General features: G+C 47.0%; 2 protein-coding genes across 5 annotated transcripts; one reads left to right on the top strand and one right to left on the bottom strand.

The window, feature by feature from the left end:
* The first annotated feature begins 3208 nt into the window (after nt 1–3208).
* LOC120802235 (prolactin-like) lies at nt 3209–7537 on the top strand. 4 transcript variants are annotated; one of them, XM_040149829.1, is made up of 7 exons: nt 3209–3279; nt 3618–3898; nt 4847–4990; nt 5358–5536; nt 5890–5997; nt 6371–6550; nt 7075–7537. In XM_040149829.1, the coding sequence occupies exons 3-7, from the start codon at nt 4969–4971 to the stop codon at nt 7267–7269; spliced, it is 684 nt and encodes a 227-aa protein (XP_040005763.1). In that variant the 5' UTR covers nt 3209–3279; nt 3618–3898; nt 4847–4968; the 3' UTR covers nt 7270–7537. The 4 variants fall into 4 exon arrangements, with proteins under 4 accessions (XP_040005763.1, XP_040005771.1, XP_040005753.1 ...); XM_040149819.1 differs by having other exon boundaries at nt 3236–3279; nt 3640–3898; XM_040149837.1 differs by lacking the exon at nt 3618–3898 and having other exon boundaries at nt 3214–3279.
* A 589-nt stretch (nt 7538–8126) lies between these two features.
* On the bottom strand, nt 8127–18741 carry hspa14 (heat shock protein 14). Its single transcript, XM_040148591.1, has 15 exons — nt 18727–18741; nt 18394–18529; nt 16114–16194; nt 15141–15223; nt 14506–14554; nt 14116–14221; nt 13947–14037; nt 13753–13857; nt 13103–13264; nt 11608–11763; nt 11281–11383; nt 10925–11140; nt 10597–10761; nt 8376–8443; nt 8127–8296 (listed from the first exon to the last, which is right to left on the bottom strand). Exons 2-15 carry the CDS (start codon nt 18487–18489, stop codon nt 8218–8220), a joined length of 1560 nt encoding a protein of 519 aa, XP_040004525.1. The 5' UTR covers nt 18490–18529; nt 18727–18741; the 3' UTR covers nt 8127–8217.
* Between the last annotated feature and the right edge of the window lie 378 nt (nt 18742–19119).

Raw genomic sequence — 19119 nt, 5'->3', positions numbered from 1 at the left:
GCAAGTATCTTGTAATCATCGTTCAACAGAGAGCTGGGACAAGAGCCGTCAAGGCGCAAAGTGTCGGTTTTGGTATTTAGCTGATTGTTGGAGGTAGGTACTGTTGCTAAAAGCTTTCGCAGGATACTTCCAAGAGAAAAGCGGCAAATTCAGAGGAAAATAACCGGTCGGATTCTGAAGAAATGCCATCGGCACCTGGTGACAGGTGATTTTTCCGGAGATCAGAAAGCTGTGTCTCGGCAACTTTAACTGTAATAAGGAACCCAAGAACTGGATCTGAGCTGGATCCAAGGTTTTTCACGGAAATTTTACCGCCACGAGTTTTCACGAAACACAATTTCACAATGAGAAGCACTTTTTTAGGATCACCAATGGTGTCGTTATTATTATTATTATTATTATACTATGTTATTGGTAGAACATTTTAAGTTTCTAGTTTTCTTCAGCCGCTTCTGACCACCTCTGTCTCGATCTGACAAAGGCTCCTTCGGACGTAGTTTTGTAAACAGTATCAAGCTTGTTCTGCAATTCTGAAGAATGAGCCTTGTCAGAGTCGGATGGAATTTAGGAAAGAAACGCGATCTCAGAGACAATAGTTTCTTTTATTTCACATGCTTCCGTAGCCTCTCAACTTTGTTAAGATCAGAAAGGTTTCGGTCTCCAATAGTAACCGTTGTAGCGGATGCTGATTTGTCCTAGGATAGTTAATCTTTTCAGGGAGACGGATGAAACAGACCGGAGGTGACCTCATGACTTCGGCTCTCCACTGTGCGTCACTGCCCCCTCTCTATCCTTGGTTTCCGGCGGGGGGGAAAGAGGTACATCGTAGGTGTCGAATCTGAGCTCGAGTTACAACGTGGACCTTAAAAAAGCACAGCCCACGTTCACATTAAAAACCGCAGCACGTACCGCAGCCGATAGGCCCACATAGTGTCAGCTCATTCCAGGGGTCAGATCAGACTCACGTTATGCAGCTTTGGAGGTGAAACATGACCGTGGACGGCTTCAGTAGAGAGACACACAGAGAGAGAGGCTCATTTGGGCGATCACAGCCTCTAATACCAAAAATTACCAAGATTTCCAAAAAAAAAAAAAAAAAGTGGGCCTGTTTCTACACAAAAAAAAAACAACAGCATGGGGGGGCCCATCCACAGTGACCCCGCTCTGCTCTGACATCTTGTTTTCGTGGCCGACATCGAAGAGGAGCTGCTTCACCTTCGTGGCCCCATTTGGCCCGAATGAGTCAGCTGTCTCTCCAGGCTGTCACTCGCTCTTTCCCTTGTTGTCAGCTGCCCCATCCACACTACTACATTGTACTCAAAGGTGCCTCAATATGACGCAGTGCGATAGCCTACAACTGACACTGCACAGAGGCTGCTCATTTTTTAGGTCACTCGGTATTCAGATTTGTTTTCATGAGCTCATGCAGACACTGAACGAACTGAGACGATTCAATAGATTCCAACTTTCCCGCTTACAGCTTACAACGCGACGGGGCTGATTACACTACTGGGGCGCACCAGCTTGACTCCTGGTTTCTCGGAGAAGTGAACGAACCCTAACGAACGCAACTATATTGGACGGTAGTGGCTTCAGTTGCCGGCCAGTCATCACAGAGGAAGTTCTTGTGCTGTAAAAATGGAGCAAAAGGCCACAACCTGTGGAGGTGCTGGCCCATGGGCATGCACGACTGTAACGGTCACCCTGTTACCCTGCGGGTCAGGCTGAATATGACAACACGAGACCATCTGCCCAACAACACTACGCTCCCGTGCGTGTGTGTGTGTGTGTGTGTGTAAGGACGTGCAGTAGAGTCACACGGAGCACCGGGCTCTAGTCATGAATGAAACTTTCATTGACTAAAACATGCATGTACACTTACGGCAGTTCTGCTCGGTCTCTCTCCGGGACAAGAAAATCGTCTTGTTTTGAACTGATCTTTTTATCATTATAACAAGATGAGTATTAAGTTAAAACCACATTTTCTCATTACGAGCAACTAAAACCTTCATATACCGTTATAACAACAAAGATATCCAGTTAAAGCCTGACAGCTAACGTAAAGAGTAAATGCTGGACCTGTGTGAGCACACACCATTTAGTGTTGAGTTAAGAATAATAAAATAAAAATGTCATTATACATATTTAGTGACTGGTTTTGACCTTTGCACCTGTCCCTTAGAAGCTCCGTCCCCTGAATGAGCGACACATTAAATCAGCAGGTAAAAAGAGCCATGGACTGTGTACAGTACGTGTGTGGATGGTGGGCAGTTGGTCACTCAAATGCACGGAGGTGACTTCTGGATGTCACGGTATGTTTGTGTCTATCGGTTCTTCAAGGCTCAGTTGAACCTGGATATCCCTGATCACAGCTCCGACGGTGCCGGACGCGATGCAGTTGTCCCTGGACAGATGTCTTCCTCCTGTACAGTCCCATTAATTTCAAAATTCAAAAGAGGTTCGACATCCATCTGCAGGCCTCTGTCCAACGCTGTGTCCAGAGGGGAACATCTTGACAACTACTGGATGAATCGCTGTGATGCTGGATCACAGGGGTAACATCGGTGATCGATTGATAATCCTGTGACCTTTCATCTAGCACCTCTGCTGGGTCGACCTGTCCAACACTTAGATACCTGAAGGACTTCTCGGCAGCCACACTGATACCGTACAGGTGAAATGTCCTCACCGTACGACGCTGATATCGTCATGGTAACAGGCTGATCCTGAAGAAAAACACCGTTGACACCCGCTCCACAACTTACCGCTCTCCCGACTTTGGGTTGGCTCAGGGGCGCCGGCAGAGCCGTGCGAGTGCCGCTGAAGGGAAGGTGACCAATGAACAGCTCCGGACAAAAACAAAACGGAATAAATCAACGAATGAATACCAATTTTTACAGAGTTAGCCAAAGGTTTTGTTGTTGTGCTGTTATCATCAGTAGTACGGGGTTGCTGACTCTCTTTTCGCTCACTTTAGGCATTTTCATAAGGAGCTGCTGGAAGTTCAGCTCCGACTTTCACCCTTTTTTCAAGGTCATTTGAAAGTAGCTTGTGAGTACGTGAGCTGTAGCCGTAGCAACGCTAGCTGTAGTCGAGCGGAAGCTGACCAAGTGGAGCTAAAACTGCCTGGGCTGACCCCGCTGAGACTTCTCAAAATGGCCGCCTTAGAGAAGTGTAGGTGGATCAGGTGGTGGTGGTGGTGGTGGGGGGGGACTCCGCCCATCAGGCTCCTGCAGGCAGGGGCCTGCCCAGAGGGGTTCGTCACTACTTAGCGTTCAGGTGTGTAATGACAATTGCAGCCCTACATGGCTGGTTACGTTGTGTTTTCCACCGTGTGTGCGTTGTGTTATTTCAGAAACTTAAATCTACAGGACATCTGAAATCCAATTAAATCAAGCAAAACGTTTTCTCAGCTCACAAGAATCACCACTATGTTCAAAACTGTAACAAACTAAGGTGCAAAACATCCACCTCTGCTGTTAGTAATTACTTGTATCCTGGAAGTTACGAGACCCAGAGTTTGCGTCTCCTACCAGTAGTTCTCAGTAATTTCCTCCTTTTCAAAATAAATCAAGCACAAACTTTGTCCTCAGGAATTCTAACCTTTTCCACTGTAGTTTCCTTCTCTGTTTCTCTCAGCCAGGTAATGACACCTGACCAACACGCAGCACCGTGAGTCAGCTGCTCATGGCAGAGAGGAACTGATCACTTGACGTCATCCGACTGGCTCTCCAAACAACGTGACATTCATTTACTGCTGCCCCGTGGTGTCATTCCGAGCTCCCGCCAAGCTCGCTCATTAGCCTACCCCGCTCTTCCCATTGGTGCCTGGAGCGCTCGAAATGACCTTTCAACAGGCTGCGTTTCCTCTCTCGACCCGGTCCCCGTACAAACATTGGTACTGCACAGTGAAGCTAAAGCGTTAAGTACCCAAATGTGCTGGACGGACAGTCTGAGGACGCTTTGCCGGAATGACGTCCTGGGCTGATGATGTCATTGCTCTCGCAGACCGCCTTAGGTTACTTCGTTGTGATAGTCGTTATGATACAATGACACACACACACACACACTGTAAATACGTACAACTCTAGCTATCTAACTGTCTAGACAGATGGATGTATGTACACTCAGTGGTCAGTTTATTAGGAACACCTGCAGCAGCTAGAACTAATCCAGTCCTGCAGCAAATCCTCCCTCACGGAGGTTGTGATGTTCAGTTTGCGTTGAGACTGTTGTGCCGATTCATCTGTCTGATCACTGCGGAGGCTGCAGTTTGAGCTGCTGTTGTGTTACACAGAGAAGTGTTTCCAGCCTTCCCTCGTTGATTTGAACGGGGTGGACAGAATAATAGAAACACCTGTCAACGCAACACGATACAGTTCAACAGCACCACAAACTGCAGCCTCAGACACGATGAGGTGAATCAACACTTTCAATAAAAACCTAAACATTATAACCTTCATTAGACTTCCTTAGTTTTAACTCGGTGTGTGTGTGTGTGTGTGCATATATATATCTATATATATAAATATACATATATATACATATATATATATATATATACATATATATACATACATATACATATAGATATGTATATATATATATTTATATATACATATATACACACGTATATATATATATATGTATATATTTGTATATATATATGTATATATATATATATGTATATATGTATATATTTGTATATATATTTATATATATATGTATATATTTATTTATATATGACTCAGAGGACAGTAGCTACTCATGAAGGTAAACGATGTACCCTTCCCTTTCCTTGCCCCCGCCCTCTCTCTATCTCTCTCCCTCCCTCTCTTTTTCTTAGATATTAAAGTGAAAGAGTGAAATGGTGAGTGAGGGACCCTCACATGAAGCCGCGGGGGTCTTGGAATAGAAAAGCTTCTGCGCCGCCCGCTCTGAAACCAAACCTCCTCTGCGCCCTGCAGGATGCCTGGAAACATCAGATCAGGTAGCTATTTGCTATTTCAGCAGCAGCACGACTTTGCACGAAGGAACCCAGAGGAACGGCTCTCAAACCTGTCACTCTTTCTGCATGTCAGCCCCATCCCACCACTCCATTATGATTTTCTCTCTTCATTTCCTCCAGATATTCATTCATTCTTCCTCAAACACATTTTTAAAGATTAAAAAAAAACCAGACACACACACTTTTTGAAAGACGAGGACATGACATATCTCAGTTATACCAGATTCTTAAGCACAACATATGATTGAGGTTGAGACTTGTTCTGTGTTTTGGATCACTTTTTTCAGTGCTGCAATGTTTTGTAGTATTTAGTTCCCCTGTTCTCCGCTCGGTCTGTGGTCTCTCCTAGTATCTGTTGCGTGGGCGGTGTTGGTACTCTGCAGCAGACTGAGCAGCACGGGCGCTGCACCCATCTGCACCAACGGCCAGGCTGGCTGCCATGTGCTCTCCCTGGCCAACCTGTTTGACCGGGTCATCCAACACTCAGCCAGGATGCACGGCATTTCAAATGACCTTCACTCCAAGTTTGTAAGTCTCCTCGTGCAAATTGTCTGGCGATGCTTTTCTAATGATGTGTGGTGAATGCGTCTGATTTTTGTGCGCGGCCTGACATGCCGTGACAAGTGTGTTATTTGCTCTGCACTGACTTCGTTTTAGCTTGGTGGACTAAGGAATAAACGGGCAACTGAGTGTACAAACACAGACACACAGACACGCAAACACAGAGAGAGAGAGCGAGGGAGGAAGATCTCAAGCCATTTGTGATTATTTGCAGTCTATTCTACTATTTCATTCATCCTTTTGTACGCTGGCCACAGTTGACATTTAGATGACACCTGACCTCTGACATTTCATTCTTGCATTCATGTTTGTCCTCGCAGGAGCAGTACTTCCTGCCCAGCAAGAATCAAGTTGGCCGGGTCAGTCGCAACTGTCACACTTCCACCATCCTCACCCCAAATGGCAAGGAGAACGCTCAGAGGATGGCGGTGAATTAACCTCTCTAGAAGCTGTTTCCTCTCATTGGCATGAACTGCCCTCATCATATTCACAACAAGAATGTAGACTTGGCTCATCTTCCCCTTGCTCCCTTCTACACCACAGCTCCGCATGGGTGTTTGAAGCATTTCATTACGCACGCTCTCTATGTGTTCAAATTCACAGTAGCTAGGTGCATAACTCACGTCACGTTATATCGGCTTTTTTCTTTTCTCTCGTGTCCCTTTCCGTGTATTTTTGCATCATCCCAAACTTCCGATGACTGTCCCCCTGACTACGCACAGCTGTTGTGACTTAAAGGATGGCCCGAGTTTGAACTCTTTTACATGTATTATGCATCCACCTGCCCTGTTGTCACTGCAGAGAGAGGAGCTGACAGAGGTGATTCTGAAGCTCCTGGTCGCATGGAGGGATCCGCTGTGGCATTTCCACCAGAGCATGGCTCACCACCACGACTTCAACAACTTCAGCTCCAACAAAGCTCTGGAGATGAGCGACATGGTGCACGAGCTACGCAAAGGTGTGGAGAGAGTGGCCGAGAAGGTACGGTGCGTCTCATACCGAAGCGAAGTGGCGCGGCAGCATGTGCGGTAGATGCTCGGAGCTGCTGCGCGATGCAGCTTCCGGGGCGGTAGTTTCGTGTCAGGTTGCATAATCATAGTAAATGACAAAGAAAAGCAGACGGCAAAGTCCTGACATCACGCAACTAACCCAAAGTGCAGCGTTCACCCCCAGACGACCCACTGCATTCAGAGAGCACCTCTGTCTGGATGCTCCTCTTCCCTTTGTGCTAAACAACCATCAGACAACATCCAACCGACCAGTTTATTAGTTAGCATGAAAAGGACAGGCATGGCCCCTGCAGAAGTCAGTGACGTGCTTCTGTGTGAATTCCGTTTTGCAGCCGTGCACTACGACGGCTGAAATGATGAATGACTGAATGAACAGAATCCTCAGGATTTGTGTGTACTCAGAACACTGCTGTGCCTTCCTACTTAAATGGGTTTGTTGGAAATGTGTGAAGCTGATGTGTGTGTGTGTGTGTGTGTGAATCCTTTCCGCTCCAGATGCAGATGTTGGGGATAATAAGTAACTCAGTCAGCAGCCAGGCTTCTCCCGAGGCTTTGTTGCCATCCGACAGTGCTGAATGGCGCCTGATGAAGGACTACGACCTCCTCTACTGCTTTCGCCGAGACTCCAACAAGGTCCAGAACTACCTAAAGATCCTGAAGTGTCGCATCGTTCCAGAGCACGGATGCTAAAGGCCAGAAAACAGCGGAGGCTGCGTCAAACTTCCAGAAATAGCAACACACTGGAATGGAAATGCTTCGGTTAGAAACTACACAGATGAAGCTGTAGCTTTTGTTGTGTTTTGTATGGGATGTTAACTGATACACGCACATGTTCACTCCTACCATGAAGTGCTACTGGAACCCCAGCTTCATGCCTGATGTTATATAGTGTGTGGACAAACATAAGTTGAGTATGGGCAAGATGGAATACGTGTAATACATGTTATTATGCTCTTGTAGAACGCATATGTTTTAAATATAGTCCTACTATATAAAACATTTCAGAAACATGGATGCAATGGGTTTTTTTTTTCCCACTTCAACAGAGGAGATAATTAGTGGAAACAAAGACTGCCGCTGCAACACGCTGGGGTCAGCATCAGAGCGCCGTGACTGCAGCGTGTTGCCATAGCAGTGAATAGAGCACCTCTCCGCCATTGCACTCGCCAGCGAGACTTGACGCGTGCAAAGGCGTCGAATTCTACACTTACATTTCTTTTCGCACATCTGAAAATGAGCTCTCCTTCTGCTCCAGACTCGCCACTCGTCTACGTTAGCATCCTACCGAGCCCGTTTTCCACCCTGAAAACTCACATCTAGGATGTGAACCAATCCGCTGCGCTGACAGCTCCTGCTGCTCATTATTTCTATCGAGTCCTACGCTTTTTCAGTCAGTTACCAGCGTTGTTCACCACTGTCAGAGTTGCGGACTGTGAGAAGCTTATCAGTCGGTATGTGAAGCATTTACTGTTTTTAAGAAGGTGCATTCTGCATTACTCCATTGTACAAAAATCCAGAGGGTAAATAAATCTGAGCATATACTTGGGGCTTAATTATGTTTATTGAGTGAAAAATAGAAAACACAAACATTGCGCTGACACTGTGCTGAGGTGTGTCCTGCGACGCAGATCAGGGGCTTCACGATGAAGCTGCTATGGTGACGACCTCGGACCTTCCAGTGCTCGGTTCCACACAGGAAACATGAACGGAGCCGTCCCTGCAACACACAGAAATCACGCTAGACCAGCAGTCGCTTATTAATAGGCCCGTGGCGCTGACCCTGGAAGGGTGGGTACCTTTTCATGGTCACCACGGCGTCGATATCGTGGTTCTCCTCTCTGGGCTGCAGGTCTCTCAAGATTATCTGTACGTTACGCACACAAGCAGATAAATGGTTAATGGCCATTATGATTCATTCATCGTTAATATATATGTGTCTCGCTTTTCTTTCTCAGAAGCTCTAGACCAATACTGAAAGAACTGTGTGTGAGATATGGCTTTTAACATACGGTGACCATATTGCAATTGTTCAAAAGTTATCATCATGCACAAAGAATAACTCAGAGTTGACTGAGGTGGAGCTGTCTGTCAGTATGAGGAGAGGAGAGGTGACCATGCAAGTGAAGGAGAAAAAAAATGAGGCTCAAAAAAAGCTAAAATCTATCAGAGAGATATCAAAGGTAGCTGGTTTGCCAAAGTCAGCAGCTGGGTAAATTCTAAAAAAGCAGCTGTTTACGGGAAAACTAGAAAATGGAAAACGACGGGGTAGACGGAGGAGCACGAGTCTAGGGGATGACCAGAAAATCACTTGCATGGTGAAGAAAAAACCCTGCAAGTCAAGAACGCTCTCCAGGACGAGGGTGGACGAGGTTCCTCGTCAACGATCGAGACTTCAAGACCAGAACCTCAGGAGACGAGATGCAAACCTTGCGGGATGGGCCAGATGTCTGGCATGACACAAATAAAACTAAACCTAATCTAAATGAACTAACCAGCAGCTAAGCTGTACATGGGTTGCATGCCTCTTACCACTGACTACTGTTGACCTTTGACCTCACTTCAAGTGCCACACAGTTTTATCCAAGTTGTTTGAGCAACCCTGGGAAAAAATTACACCTGTTGATTTTTGAAGCTCAAAGAAGTAAATACAACCGTGGAACTACAACGAGCCTTTCTTCAAATGTTAAGGCTCTGTTACTTTTTATTGCACGAATTAAAAATTTGACAAGAGTTAAACAGTGACCGCGGTTTGGTTTCATTGACTCATCAGGACTCGTAAGGCAGGTCAGGAACTGTCATCAGGAATGATCAGCTGATGACAGTTCCAGAGGTCTACGACGAGGGAAACCTCGCCTGCGACCTCACCACAAAAGTCAACATCTGGAGTCATTCTGGAAACAAGTGCTGCGGACAGATGAAGTTAAAGCAGAGCTCTGTGGCCACCGTCACCAAAGCTGTGTCTGGAGCAAAAACAGATCGGCATCTGATGAAAAGAACTGTTAAACATGGTGGGTGGGAATATTCTGCCGTGGGGGTGTGCGGCAACCAGTGGCACAGCAAATGCAGCACGGAGAGAGGGAGGAAGGGATTCTGGATGCAAATGTCCTGCGGTCATTCAGGAAAGTGAAACTGAAAAGAGGCTGGTTTCTACAACGGGACAATGATCCAAAGCAGACCACCTGAAGTGATCTGCAGGAAGAGGCTGAAAATCCATCAGCCAGGAGTGGAGTGTCTGCAGGCTGAGATATCCACCAAAAGGGGGGGGGGGGGGGGGGTTACCAAGTAATGGCTTAATACGGCACACAGACGTTTGCACACGCCACAATTACTCTTCAATTGAAACAAAACAAAACAAAACAAAGTAAGTAACAGAGCAATTTGAAGAAACTTTCCTTTTCAAAGCGTATTTACTTCTTTTCACTTCAAAAATCCACAACATATGGAATTTGCCGCGGGAAGCCCAACTCCTGCTGTTGTGAGATGCGGCACTCAACTTCGCACAAGTTAACAGAAGTTAGAAAGTAACGTAACATCAAACATCTTATCGCCAACGTGCCCTCACTTCCTGTGTGGTGCGCCGTGAGGTGTCTCTTCAGGTCTGCTCCATTCTTCCCCGCTAAGTGGCGGCCGCAGGGCTTCCACCCTGACAGTAATGATACCAGACGCTCACTTTTCTCTCTGTGGTCTCACATTTGATCTGGGTCCAAATGTCAATCTGTTTTTTTTCCCTAACCGAACCCCACTTGTTGCTTTGGGGGGAAAAAAAGAAAAAAATGGAACCTATATTGTGTTATATTGTTGGGGGGGGGGGGGGGGTCACCTAATCCAGGGGTTTTCCTCGCAGCTCATTCTTGATGTTTTGGAAATGTAAAGCAGTTGACATGTGCGTTTAAAAACCAGCGACCTGGGAGGGAACCACTGAGCCTGAAGGTGCTGCGTGGCACTGCAACAAAACCTGGACGTGTACCCAGTTGACCCTGTTGACCCAGTTGACCCAGTGCCAGTGCTTTTCCATACCTTAGCTAGTTTTTCTGGCTGCTCCGCGACAAATCTCTGGTAGATCTCCAGACAGAGGGAGGAGAGTTTCCCCCCTGCGTTAAGGGTGTGATGCCTGCGGGCGGGGAGGGGCGTGCCAGATGGAAGAAGAACGGTGAACTTCTCGGCTCCGGATTCGTCCGCCTCCTGCGGCACCCACACGTCACCGAGCCAGACGGAAGAGATCACAATTCAAGCAAGATCGACTAGTAGAGTTAAAACATTTGCATTCAAGCGTGTGCAAAAATAAAAATGGTTCATATCCTGACTGCTGAATATTCAACTCTATCTTTTTCATTGACCAGTCTACCTTCACAAGTATGTCAGTGGCAGAAACGTCCACCGTGACGGACTCTCCCTCGGGGATGAGGCTGTCTCTGCCGACCAGCAAGCCCGCTTCCAGCGCTGCTCCCACAGCAATGACCTCGTCGGGAGGCGCCGAGCTGAGAAGCTCCACTTCGGGAAACATCTCGCGGATCATCTGCTGGAGGCGCGGGATCCTGGCCGAGCCGCCGCAGAGAACCACCTACAACACACCCACCAGCAGGTCAGGTTCATTCACTGGCTTCGACAGCCATAACTGCAGTTCAATCCCTTCAAACAACAGAGCATGGGTGAAAGCAGGTGTGGCTGTAGATACTTCACACACACGCACACACACAGTACCTTGTTAATGTTGCTGGTGGAGACTCCTGCCTCCTCCAGCAGGGGTCTGATTGGCTGGATGCTCTTGTTGAAGAGTGAGGAGCAGAGCAACTCAAATCGAGCTCTGAGGAAACACCACACACACACACACGTAACTTTTTTTTCTGCATGTAAACATATTGACAATAAATGCTTCCACTAAATCTGCACGTAAAGGGAACAAATCAGCGAGTGTTTCTGCCTCATTCATCCCACTGCAGTGCTGCATGGTGATCTCATCGCGTTATCACTTTCTCCCAGTCTCTTGTTCTTTTTTTACAAGCTTCGTGTGTCGGCTCAGCAGCTCACCTGGAGACGTTGCACTCAAAGTCGATGCCATCGTGCAGGGAGTCGACAAAGCAGTTGGCGGATCCCAAGGAGGACAGAGAGTGTTTGGCCATGTCCGCCCCGTTCATCAGCTTCAGCATCGCCCGAGCGTTACTGCTCAAGTCGTGCTTAAAGGTGCTGCACAACAAACACAGACCAAGATATGTTAGACACCGTATAGGTGCTGCCGAGAGCCAGAGAGCGGACGGGTCCTTGAGTCGCGGCACAACCAGATTTGAAAACCCTTTCAGAATATTTACAGAGGAACGGGCGATGTGGCTCTGGCTTGATGGAGACCGACAGCAGCACATTCCTGGTACCACGTGACATGAACAGCGTATGTCTACGGTTGACCTTGCTAGGTACATTCAGAGTTTTCATTCCACATCGGCGGCAGAAACAGCGCCACCAGTTGTTACGGAGTCAGCAAGGATCCTTTTCTGCTTTTAGACCAACTGGACATTGGAGGTGTGCAGGTATACAACGGGCAGCAGGCTTAAGGCCGTTACTGTAATTTTCCAGAAAAACATTGAATCGTCATTTGAAATCTTCTACTGTCCACCTCACTCTCAGATGCATAATCAGTAATTACGCTCCACGCCGCAGTGTTTCCGCCTCCTCAATCGACAAAAGGTACAGACCTCAACTACATCTTTGACTTTTAGTTATTTTTCGACTCAAATCAGAACATGTATGAAGACATGAACGGATGCATGGAATTAAGAGGCACGGACACTGTGCTAACGTTTAAAGTGATTCCCAGTCAGCTACCATAAACCTTTATCAACCTACCTCCAAGTTTAGTTTACGATCGGTGGCCGGTTTATTATCAGGTACACCTTGATAAAACGAATGCACAAATCCTACCTTCATGGAGGTTTTTTGGAGGCTGCAGTTTGCGGTGCTAAAAATGCGTTGCATCATACTGGGACCTGTTTCTAATATTAAAACCCACCCCACTTATATCGCTGAGGGTAGAGCCAAGAATTGAAAACGCCAAAAATAAATACGGCACTTTGTTCAACCTGCAGCCTCCAGAATGACCACGCAGCCGAATCAACAGCTGTCAAACAGTTTCGACCCAAACGGAGCATTTCATCGACGGGAGGATTTATTTCATGGCGGTTGTATTAGACTGCAGTCGGGAACTAAACTGGCAGCTGAGTGTATGTTAATGCAACAGAGCTGTGAACTGTCTTTATTAGATGTCAGCACAAAAAGTGGTATTTCCGGAAAGTTTAATGTAATATTGTGATCGTCAAAGTGGTCAGCGTTCACCGTGACCTTTTTGGCCACCATGATTGTCCCGTGAAAATCTGATACAGCCACATCCCTACTGGACATACACAGTGTGTCAGTAGTGCAAGACAGATGAGTAGCTACATCAAAGCGAGACTCGTCCCCGAATAGAACTTTGTAACACGTGGTGGCAAGAGTATGAAGAGCTTTGAGGAGCAGCGACAAACACAATAGCTACCGTTTGAACTCGGCGGCCAGGTGCTGGGCCAAGGCCTGGGTGAAGCTCTCTCCCCCGATGCTGTGGTCGGTGCGGGTGTTGAGAACGCGGAACATTCCTCCATTGACCTGCAGTACTGTCACGCTCAGGGACGTCCCGCCCAGCTTATACACCAGGACATGGCTGTCAACACAGTACAGATCAGCATGAGGGCTTAATTTTGATTGTCATAACAAGTCCGTCTAGCCGAGCTGGAAATAATACAAACAACAAGGAGCAAACCAGAAACGTGCGCCCGTGGCCCACACTGAGCACACGATGCTGGGAGGGATCAAGGCTGCAGACGAGACCGCAGGTGGTGTTTCGTATAAAAAGTGTACTGTGTTCTGCATTTACATTTGAAGCCAAATTTGAGTTAGTACAGCCGAAGCTCTGCTCCCTGCAGGGGTTGCTCCCTTTGAACAGACAGAGGGCTCGTCTAGCACCAGCTGTCCCTGACCGGATAACTGCACGGATAAGCGGGTGCGCAGGTGTTCCTAATAAAGTGCTCGCCGAGTGAGCGATGACCAACCATATCCCACTTTTGGGTAAAAGGCCGGCATCGGCAAATCACGAAACGGGTCAACTCTAGTAACGCGTGAACAGCAGCTCTTCCTCTTCCTCAGTGCTACCTCTTCCCAGAGGAACACTCCTGTCCGATGTTGTAGGCCAGCAGGGCAGCGGCAGGCTCGTGGATCAGCCTCAGCACATGGAACCCTGCCGCTTCGGCGGCCTCCCTACACAAAACAGACAGTTAGACAGTTAGACCGTGTCTAAAGGTGCAGCGGAAAGACTTTACTGATGAGTGGACAGTGCTGGGGCCTACCTCAGGGCGCGCTTCTGAGCATGCGCAAACTCAAAAGGGACCGTAATGACCGCCTCAGTGACATCGGAGCCCAGAGCTGACTGAGCGGTTTCTGTGAAAATGGAAAGGATCGATCAAGTCACTGAAGTGTGCATCTGTGTGTGTGTGTGTGCGTGTGCGCGTGCGCTACCTTTCATTTTGTGGAAGACCAGTTTTGCAACGTCTTCTGGAGCAATGTACTCTGGGTGTTCTCCTGCTGTGATCTCATAATAAGGCTTCTCGTCTCTGCTCACCACCTGAACACAGCAATCACTGCTCAGACTGAGGATTCACCGCTCCACCCCCACGCTCGACTGTCGTGGGTTCTACCAGTGTTTTCAGAAATAAAACTGCCGTGCTTTAAAGTGACGACAGCTGATGAAAGCCGGACAAGTACGATATTTAGAGAACGTGGGAAAAATGAATGCTGATGAAGGTAACTAAGTCTTAGTTGTAACGCTATTATTTTAGACGTGTGGGGGTAAAAAACCTCAAAGAACGACACAGACAACACACAGAGTGGATCTGTTAACAAACTCACCCGACACTTGGTCTCCGCTTTGTGAGTTTGTGTCTCTGGATCGTCAAAGCTGCTCGTCGAGAGACAGAGAAAGAGAGAATGGAGAACTGAACAAGTCGCTCGGGGATATGTCTGTTAGCATCTGAGGACAGCCGCAGGGGTCGTTACGCCGGTGAAACCGTTCATAACCACCAACGACCTAAGTGGACTAACTGTTCCGTTAAAAACCCGTATTTCCTCAGAAATGACACCGAACGCGACGGCACAGCTTAAAGGTTGGTAACCAAAGTGCGGCTGCCGAACAAACGGAACTCGTTCCTGGCCTGACACAGACCGTTTCCAGACGAATGCCACCAGAGTAAGAGCTCCAGCGTCAGCGTCAGATGCGACAAACTGCTGTGCCGAGGCTGACCCTGTTCTCACCGAATGCTTCCACTAGCAGCAGCAGACTTACTGCGCAGCAGTGCCCCCCCAGATTTGCTGCTATGATGGTTCAATCAATTTCGAAAGGATTATCATTTTCATGTTTTGTATGCAAGAGCTGCATGACAATAGAGTTTTCTGCCTACTGACATATTTGGACTAGAATATGCAACAAGTGAGCCAAGCGAAGTTTTAAGAATTGCCAGTAGCCAGACAGTGTGAAGTAATGTCACCTTCTCCCCAGCACTTGTTTCACTTTAACGACCGTGTTGGCAGCGTTGCGGACACGTCCTTGCTTTGCTGCAATGCCCACAATCTGCAGAAGATTAAAAAAGAAAATCAGTCAGTAAGAAGACAAGAAGCAAATACACAGCTATGGGCCAAACTCCAAAATGTTAGCCCCTCTGTTAGTCTGTGAGAAAAGCCATAGAGGCTTTAGACATCACACAACTGTCAGTCATTTAATGGAGTTTTTAGGGGAATGTGCAAAAATGTTTAATATTTCAAAATGATCAATAATATAAACATTTTAAAATAGCGTCCACCCTTCATTATGAACATTTTGAAGTTGGAATGAAGTTTCTATGTAAACGTTTGTTGTTCAGTGATGAAAAAAAAGGGTCCAGAGGAATAACAATAGATATATACAGTATATACACAAAAAATATAGTGCATTGCTTAAGACGACACTAATTATGACTTAGTATCTCTTAACTGCAAAACTGTTATTCCGAAAGGCAACTTGCATTTTCATTGGTTGCCGTAGCGACGGTGTGTAACTAGTTTGGGTCCTAGTTTACTCGCTGCCAACGGACGACAGACGTTTACTGGCATTTCAATTGAAGGGCATCATCTGCTGGGCTCAGTATGACGGCCACTATGTCTTTAACAAAAACTAATTCCACCAGCCCTCAGGGGCGTTTCATGAAGCAAGACTACCAGTTAAACCGGTCTCTCATGTCTATCAATATGATATGGTGCAAAGAAATCTAAGTACATCCTCCCAGTGTCCGACTTCAGCTACTTTCTCGACTGCAGATGCCGCCAAACCTTCTCCCCTGCTTGGTTCACTGCAGTGATTTTGTTAGTTTTGCTCTAACATTTGACGCTGCATGTTATGTGTTGTGTGACCCCCCATAACCCCTCAGGTCACGCAGTCCACCAGGGCAACTGACGAGGCAACTGGAAGTTAAGCAGGCATTGTACCTGCTCTGTGTCTCTGTAGGCCACCACAGCCGGAGTTACTCTGTCTCCTGCATCGTTAGCCACCACATCAGCCCGGCCATCCTGAACAACACACACACACACACACACACACACACACACACACACACACGTTTCATTTGCAAAAGGTTTAGCTGAGCCATTTTTTATTCTGTGAGTACATATGGGCAATATATGTAATAGAACAAAAACAAGTGATCACTTAATTGATTAGTTGACAAGTAGGCAAAGTTCTCTAATTAGCGGTTGCCCTACGTTCCCATCCTCAGAGAAAGAGCTGGAGGACGTGTGGGTTACCTGGCTTAGCCTGCTGCCACTGTGACCTGGACCAGGATAAGTGACAGAAAATGGATGGATTTCTAAAAGCCTAACTGATAAAGAAAATATTCATTAGCTGCAGCTGTAATACCTATATATCATCCAAACTGTGACATGGAATTAGATGTAGGCCGCTGGGATAACTCGGGCTGAAACGGAATTTCAGATTTGGGGAAGATCCAGATTTTTGGATGGCTCTGTATCAGGCATATAAAGCCCAATCCATTTCCAAACCGTAGTCTGTTTGCTCCATTAGTCTCCTTGGGTGTGACACGACAAGCTCAGCACACCTGGACTTGGGGATTTTCTGCCGTTCTTGTCAGGTGGGATGGGGACCGTTGGAGGACAGCCATTTTCAGGTCTCTCCAGAGATGTTTAACTGGGTTCGAGTCAGGGCTCTGGCTGGTCCCCTCAAGGACAGTCACAGAGTTGTCCCTAAGCCACACCTGCGTTGTCTTGGCTGTGTGCTTAGGGTCACTGTCCTGTTGAAAGGTGAACCTTCGGCCCAGTCTGAGGTCCTGAGCGCTCTGGACCAGGTTTTCATTAAAGATGTCTCTGTGCTCTGCTCTGTTCAGCTTTCCCTCAACCCCGACCAGCCTCCCTGTCCCTGCTGCTGAAAAACACCCCCCCAGCACGACGCCGCCCCCACCATGCCTCACCGTTGGGAGAGTATTGGGCAGGCCACGAGCGGTGCCTGTTTCCTCCAGACATGATGCTTAGACTTGAGGCCAAACAGTTCAATCCTGGTTTCATCAGACCAGAGAATCCTGTTTCTCACAGTCTGAAAGTCCATTCGGTGTTTTTATGGAAACTCCCAAGCAGCTTTCATGTGTCTTTCACTGAGGAGAGGCTTCAGTCTGGCCACTGCCATAAAGACCAGATCGATGTAGTGCTGAAGTGACGGTTTTCCTTTTGGAAGTTTCTCCCATCTGAGGGACCACTGGGTTCTTGGTTACCCCCCTTTACCAAGGCCCTTCTCCCCTGATTGCTCAGCTTGTCTGGGCAGCAGCTCTAGGAAGAGTCCTGGTTGTTCCAGACTTCTTCCATTGAAGAATTACAGAGGCCATTGTTCTCTTGGGAACCTCCAACGCAGCAGAACATTTTTTTGTAGCCCACCCCAGATCTGTGCCTTGACACAATCCTGTCTCTGAGCTCTGCAGGCAGTTCCCTGGACCTCGTGGTTTGGTTTTTCCTCTGATATGTATTATCTGCTGTGAGACCTTATATAGACAGGTGTGTGCCTTTCCACATCACGTCCAATCAGTTGAATTCACCACAGGCTGACTCCAGTCAAGGTGTAGGAACAGCTCAGAGATGATCCAGAGAAATAGGAGGCATCTGAGCTAAATTTCACAGCAAAGGGTCTGAATACTTGTGTCAATCAAAAATTTCAGTTTTTCCTTTTAAATAAATGTCTAAAATTATGTTTTCACTGTCTCATTATGGAGCATTGAGTGTAGAGTGATGAGGGGAAAAATGAATACAAGCGACTGTAGCATTAGGCTGCAACATAACGTGAAAAAATTGCTATTTTTTTGATCAATCAATTAATCATTTCATCCATGAAAATGAATACACGTAATGAACAGACCCCGAGGTGACACCAATGATCAGTAAGAGATCTTTGCAATGTCACAGTCTGTGAGCATCTCCTGCTGTTGTGGTTCAAGAGCTGGCGGCGTTTGAAGGACTAGATCAAGAGTGAATCATTACAGAACACGGATTGGCACTTGGCAGCGGGTATTCACCTGGTATTCAGACCAACTTTACGGAGCTGTCCCTCAGGACATTACTTCATTCATCCTATTCGCATGTACAGTTTATCAGCCGCTCCCTCCAGCGCTGCGTCACTGGGGTTTTGAGGTTGAGCTCAAACCCGTCGCTATATCGTGTATCAACAGAAGAAGTGGGGGGGTCGGCGGAGTCAAAGTGTGCGCGACTCACCTTAAATATCGCCACACAAGCGCATGTGTATCCGAAGTGGACTCCGATCGCGGCCATGCTGAAATCTCTCCGCTCGAAGGGCTGGACAGCGCGCATGCGTCCCGTGCCCCGACCAAGCGAACAGCTTCCGCTAGAGCTTTTTCAGAACAAAAGCTTATAACGTCTGTCAACCTGCGTGACTCTGAAACTCAGTAATTATTAGGTAACGTACAGTACTGTTTAAAGTTTTAAGTACTAAACGTAAAGTGAGGATGCTTTCAGTAATAATGCCACGAATAGTTTTTATATAACGATTGACTTCATAAAAAGTGCAGTAAATAGAAAAAAACTTACAAGTAACCTTTCAGCTATGGTCCCGTTTGGTCAGGAAACGTTTAGAAAATCGATCATTTGACAACTGTTTCTCGGATTACCCTAGAAATCCCGGAGGCCCAAGGACAAATCCGGTTCCAAGCGGAGGCCACCATGGCCAGAGGGAGATGTTTTTAAAAATATATATATATATGTGGTTACTATTGGTTAACATTGTGTTTCCTTCTTTCTGTTTTGATACTGTGAACGTGCAACCACCAAGCCAAATTCATTGTATGTGCAAATATACGGCACTCGGCCAATAAAAGTGCTGCGATCCGTGGACTGTGTTTTCCTCGCCGTTGTTCTGAGGTGTAAACTTGGGTAACACTTTAAATTACAGCCATTGCTGTGGGTTTTAAATAGCCAACATGG

The sequence above is a fragment of the Xiphias gladius genome, chromosome 2, assembly GCF_016859285.1.
Source record: "Xiphias gladius isolate SHS-SW01 ecotype Sanya breed wild chromosome 2, ASM1685928v1, whole genome shotgun sequence".
Classification (NCBI taxonomy): domain Eukaryota; kingdom Metazoa; phylum Chordata; class Actinopteri; order Istiophoriformes; family Xiphiidae; genus Xiphias; species Xiphias gladius.
The sequence above is the reverse complement of the archived record's forward strand: the minus strand, read 5'-3'. Positions and strand labels throughout refer to the sequence as shown.

Bases quoted from the DNA above. Each gene is read 5' to 3' on its own strand.
- LOC120802235 (XM_040149829.1), top strand. From the start codon at position 4,969: ATGCCTGGAAACATCAGATCAG. The intron at 4,991-5,357 runs GTAGCTATTTGC...GGTCTCTCCTAG, and splicing joins GCCTGGAAACATCAGATCAG to TATCTGTTGCGTGGGCGGTG. The intron at 5,537-5,889 runs GTAAGTCTCCTC...TTGTCCTCGCAG, and splicing joins ATGACCTTCACTCCAAGTTT to GAGCAGTACTTCCTGCCCAG.
- hspa14 (XM_040148591.1), bottom strand. From the start codon at position 18,489: ATGCGCGCTGTCCAGCCCTTCGAGCGGAGAGATTTCAGCATGGCCGCG. The intron at 13,858-13,946 runs GTAGGCCCCAGC...TGTTTTGTGTAG, and splicing joins GCTCAGAAGCGCGCCCTGAG to GGAGGCCGCCGAAGCGGCAG. The intron at 11,384-11,607 runs GTGAGCTGCTGA...GTGTTTCCTCAG, and splicing joins TTTGAGTGCAACGTCTCCAG to AGCTCGATTTGAGTTGCTCT.